We start from the raw sequence: 4,773 nt of genomic DNA, 5'->3' as shown, positions 1-4,773 counted from the left end.
ACTTCAAATCCTCAAAGGAAATAAACAAGCTCTAGACACCAAAAAGGCTTTGATACCATAGAAGATTCTATGAGGATATAAACATATGAGCCAAAATTTTGGTGCATGGAGACAAGTTGTACATGCCTCAAGAAAACATATAAATAGTTTAGAATGTAAATATCAATTATTCCAATACTAATTTTTTTATCAAGAATTAACAAAAAAAAATCAAATGAGAGAGGGAGGCGAGAGAGTTGGAGTGAGGGTTTCAAGGGGGAATAGTGAAGCTAAGGGTGATTCAGGTGAGGATTCAGAGGATGATGAAGGTGAAGAGGCCTTTTGTCAATGTCTACTAGATGGGGTTTTTTATGGGCTTTATTTTTTTGCCTATTTGGCAACTTCTGAACCTAATGTGGAGTGGCTTTTCACTAGAATAGTCACCATTTCAAAGGTGTCTATTGTCTGTGGTGTTAGGGGGATTCATTATAAAGTTTATTTTAATTGGGACCATTTTGGACTCAATGAAGGTTTATCGCATGTCTTCTATGGCTTCTCTAGCTACTGCTTGTCCAATGAATGTTGCACTTTTTAGGGATTCATATCATATGGCTCTATGTAAGGTTTTCTTGGATGTTTATAAGATGTTGACTAAGCTAGCTAGTGCTAGCTATGTGGTAAAGATTCACAACTTGGTTATCCTGGGTGACGGGTCTTTGCTTCCTCTATAGGCATATGGTGCTATATGTGGCACCCCTATTATTACTCCTTCTCTTTGCTCCATTTGGGGGTTGGGGTTCTTTATGTTTCGGTCCCTTTTGGCTATTGTGGTTTTTAGAGGGGGTTGTGGGGCTATTTTATAGTCCAAGTCCCTATTTCATTGTACTGGTGGTGGTGGGCATGATTTCATGGAACCCTACCTACTATTGTACTCCTACATTGTTCTCCATTTTATTGGTTTGTCTCTTCATGGGTGGACTAGATTTGGTTTTTTTTCTAGATCGTATATCTACTATGCCCTGCCTTGAACTTTTTCTAGTTTGTGGAGTTGCAATCCACTCTTGGGTTGGTGAGGTGAGAGTTTCTTTCCCTAAGTGGATAACTATGGATTCTAGATAGTTTTTTGTCTTATGGAAATCTACTTGCTCCTATTGGTATTTTATCGTGGATTGGATCCTTTGGTGGGGCTATTGCTACTGTTTCCCACCCTTGTCCTAGTGCTAATCCTATAGAGGTGGATGGTGCCCTCGCAGGGGTGGAGATTTGAGATTTCATGCATAGGTGCTCATGTTTTGTGTTTCTTGCTTCTTCCACCCTACAGAGGTGGCATCATAAGCAAAATGTACAAGGGTTTTTTCCTTGAGAGATTATTTAGACAGACCTTCTCTAGATCTGGTTGTTATTCCAAAGAGGGTGGTTGATGTTTCTACTCCTTCTACTCACTACTTTTATTTTCCTATTGTTCCTTCCTGACTGGATGCTACTTCTACTACTCTTAGTAATGTTGGTGGTGGTTCCTAATATTCTTTCATCGGCTTCCCACTCTACTACTAGTGATGCTCCTGATGAGATTTTGTGGTCTATGAGTCTAGAAGTTAGTATTTGTTGGATGGTTGTTTTAACATGGACTATGGTTGTAAATGGTTTCTAATGTTCTTAGCTCTATTCTGGTTATATTGTTGTGCAGTTTTAAGAGTTTGGTGTTTAGTTTATCCAAGCTGTTTCAAAAAAATTTCAATCCCTCCTTGTAGTACCTTTGGAGTAACTATGTTGTTCTTTTGCTGTAACATTTGCTTGTTGTCTCATCTGGGTTTTGTCTTCGATTGTCTTGTGGTGTTTTGGGGGCTTTCTCTTCAAGCCTGGTTTTGATGGTTTTCTATTAGATCTATAATGGATTGAAGCTCTTCCCCACTTAACTTAATAAAATAATATTCCAATACTTATGGTTTGAGAAGATAGATGAATTGAATTTGAATGATTTCGTAAAGGAAATGAACAAGAATATATATACTTTAGGATGAACAAGTCAAAATGATAAGTTTCTCAAAGGAGTTGAGTTAGGCATGGTGAACTGGTGGGCTAACTCAATATGTAGGAGTTGAGTTAGCCAACTTATTCATCTAGTTTCTCCAAGGTAAAGTATGTTAAGTAAAAACCCGACCAAATATTTACTATTTTTTAATACGGATGAAGTTTAAATTTATTATTAATCATTTGACAATCAAATATCAAAAGTCAAAGTATGTTTTGGTCAATAAAATTAGGACAAGTAATAAACAAAATAATTATAACTATTTGACCATTCAATGGTCAAAAGGTAAATTTTAGTTAATAAAATTAAGACAATTGAACAACAACATATATCCAACACTCAAGTTGCACACTTGATCAAATTTATAAATAAATTAAAATTTAAAATCATATTATAATCTCAATTTCAATTAATAATAAATATAATCAAATGTGTCTAATTGACCTTGACCAATGAAGCAAATAACATTATTAAATTTACTATTTAAACAAATAATATTTAAACAAAACTTTACATATTTTAGGGTATGAATGAATTTGACAATTAAATCCATAAACCAAATATGACTTATGATTTAGATCTATCCTTATTCAAATTATTACAATCCGCTATATATAAAGAGAGAGTTATCGACATATGACTTGTTACCATGAAAAAATTATAAAGTATACCTATTATATACATTGACAAATGGTACTGAAAGTGATTGCAGTCAAATCAAAGACATCTTCTTTGACATCACAATCATGAAGCTCGTTTCTGGACTTGAACCGGCAGGCCATTCCTCATTGTCGAAGTCAAGCTGGGAATGGAGTCTGCCCTGTGCTGAGGATCAACTCTAAATCGAAACCCACGAATCACAGAAGCAGCGATATATTTCATCTGAATAAAAGCCATTTCTTTCCCCAAACAGACACGAGGACCAGCCTGAAAGACAGCGTACTTAAATGGGCTCTCAGGAACAAAAACTCCCTCCTTAATCCATCTCTCAGGCTTAAACTCCATGCAATCCTTGCCCCAAATGCTCTCCATTCTCCCCATGGCATAAGGATGGTAAGTCACCCAGCTGCCCTTTTTCACAAAAGTCCCATCTGGAAGACAGTCATCTTCAACAGCAAATTTTGAGTCGAATCGAACAGGAGGATATAATCTCATGGACTCACAAATCGCAGCATGAAGATATTGCATCCCTTTAATCTCCTCAAATGATAACAATTCCTCCTTTTTTTCACTCACTTCCCTCAGAATCCTTTCCTCCACATCAGGATGTGAAGAAAGAAGCCAGAAAAACCATGTCAGAGAAGAAGCCGTTGTATCTCTGCCTGCAAGAACGAAACTCACCACAATATCTCGCAAATGTTTCTCATCGAAGCTTTCTTCAGTGAGCAGCAGAAATCTCGATAGCAGGTCTGATTTGAGTTGGGAAAAGACATCTAATTCTGCATTTCTTCTGTGAATAACATCGCCTGCAAACTCATGAACGACACGGATTGCATCCGCGAGCTCTTTTTCCGAGCCAATTTTCAGAGCCCGTTTGATTTTCCACTCCAGACTTATGACAGACCGTGCTCTTTTGGAACTTAGCTGGCAGGCAAGATCCATGGCGTCCGCAAATTCCGATCTTGGAAGGCTCAGATCGAGACAATTTGGGTCCATCCCGAAGGCCACTTTGCAGATGTTGTCGAAGGAAAATCTGCGCAGAACATCTTGCAAATCAAGAAAAGTCCCTCTTTGACAAGCCTGCTCAAGCACGGGCACCAAACGATCCGTGGTCTCTGACTGCACACAATCCACGATGAAGTTCCGCAGAGACTTTGTATTGAATTCATAGCTCGCGATCTTTCTCTGGATTCTCCACGCTTCTCCATCAGCGTTGAAGATGCCATTGCCCAACAGATCGTTCAGAATCTCGTTAAAGATCTTACCTTTGGGATAATTCTCGAATCGGGTCTTCAAAATGTGTTCTACGTTCTCTGGATTGGCCGTCACCACTGTTCTCGTGGTGCCCAGGCGCAGGATTGTCATGGTCTGCGTGGGAGAATTTTTTAGCAGCTCTGTGTACCATTCGCACAGCCTGGTTTGATTCTTCCAGAAGGAAATCATGCACCCAATGAAAGGATACGATTTGGGTCCATAGAAATCATCAGAGTTCCACCACTTGAAGAACAAAACACATATTAGAACCACCAAGAACAAGATTACAATGCCCGCCATAGCTCAAAAAAAGTCTTATCTTATTAGATTATCGATTAGGGTATCGATCCAAAGGATGTATCTTGTTATATATAGCATGAGCAAAGCAGCTATCTTTTTAGATTATCGATCCAAAGATTTACAAATCCACGTGATTTCGTGACCGATTTGTTTGACATTCAAGTATTTTCATCACATGTGAGGCAAAACATTGTGTTCAATTCTTTTCTGCGCTTACTTTCCTTATGTTCTTGCTTTATGTATTACTTTAATGAGAGATCCAGGAGTCTCCTCCACTGTTTTTCCAAGGGTGATGCATATGATGTGGCCTTCCATCGATCTTGCTCTTATTCAACAACTACCTACCTAATTTGGGACCTGGTCTAATGGAATTTAGACATTAAAAATGACAAATGTTGAACATCAACATATATGCTTTGCTTGATCTTTTGGTATTAGGGAAGATTTGACAATGGGATTTATGCACAAGCTCAGAAGACTCAGAGAGGCCCCTTCGAAGTTTCCAGCACGTGTATTAATAAAAGTCTATTGAGAAAAAGGAAGACTCA

The 4,773-nt window shown here is 38.2% G+C and overlaps 1 protein-coding gene across 1 annotated transcript; it reads right to left on the bottom strand.

The window, feature by feature from the left end:
- Window positions 1–2,620: 2,620 nt before the first annotated feature.
- LOC131078510 (cytochrome P450 94B3) lies at window positions 2,621–4,240 on the bottom strand. The gene has a single exon (XM_058016232.2). It carries the CDS (start codon window positions 4,223–4,225, stop codon window positions 2,756–2,758), a length of 1,470 nt encoding a protein of 489 aa, XP_057872215.2. The 5' UTR covers window positions 4,226–4,240; the 3' UTR covers window positions 2,621–2,755.
- Between the last annotated feature and the right edge of the window lie 533 nt (window positions 4,241–4,773).

Source organism: Cryptomeria japonica, chromosome 7 (assembly GCF_030272615.1).
Source record: "Cryptomeria japonica chromosome 7, Sugi_1.0, whole genome shotgun sequence".
Lineage (NCBI taxonomy): Eukaryota > Viridiplantae > Streptophyta > Pinopsida > Cupressales > Cupressaceae > Cryptomeria > Cryptomeria japonica.
This window is presented reverse-complemented; position numbering and strand designations above follow the sequence as displayed.

Coding starts and splice junctions, on each gene's coding strand:
- LOC131078510 (XM_058016232.2), bottom strand. CDS start 4,225: ATGGCGGGCATTGTAATCTTGTTCTTGGTGGTTCTAATATGTGTTTTG.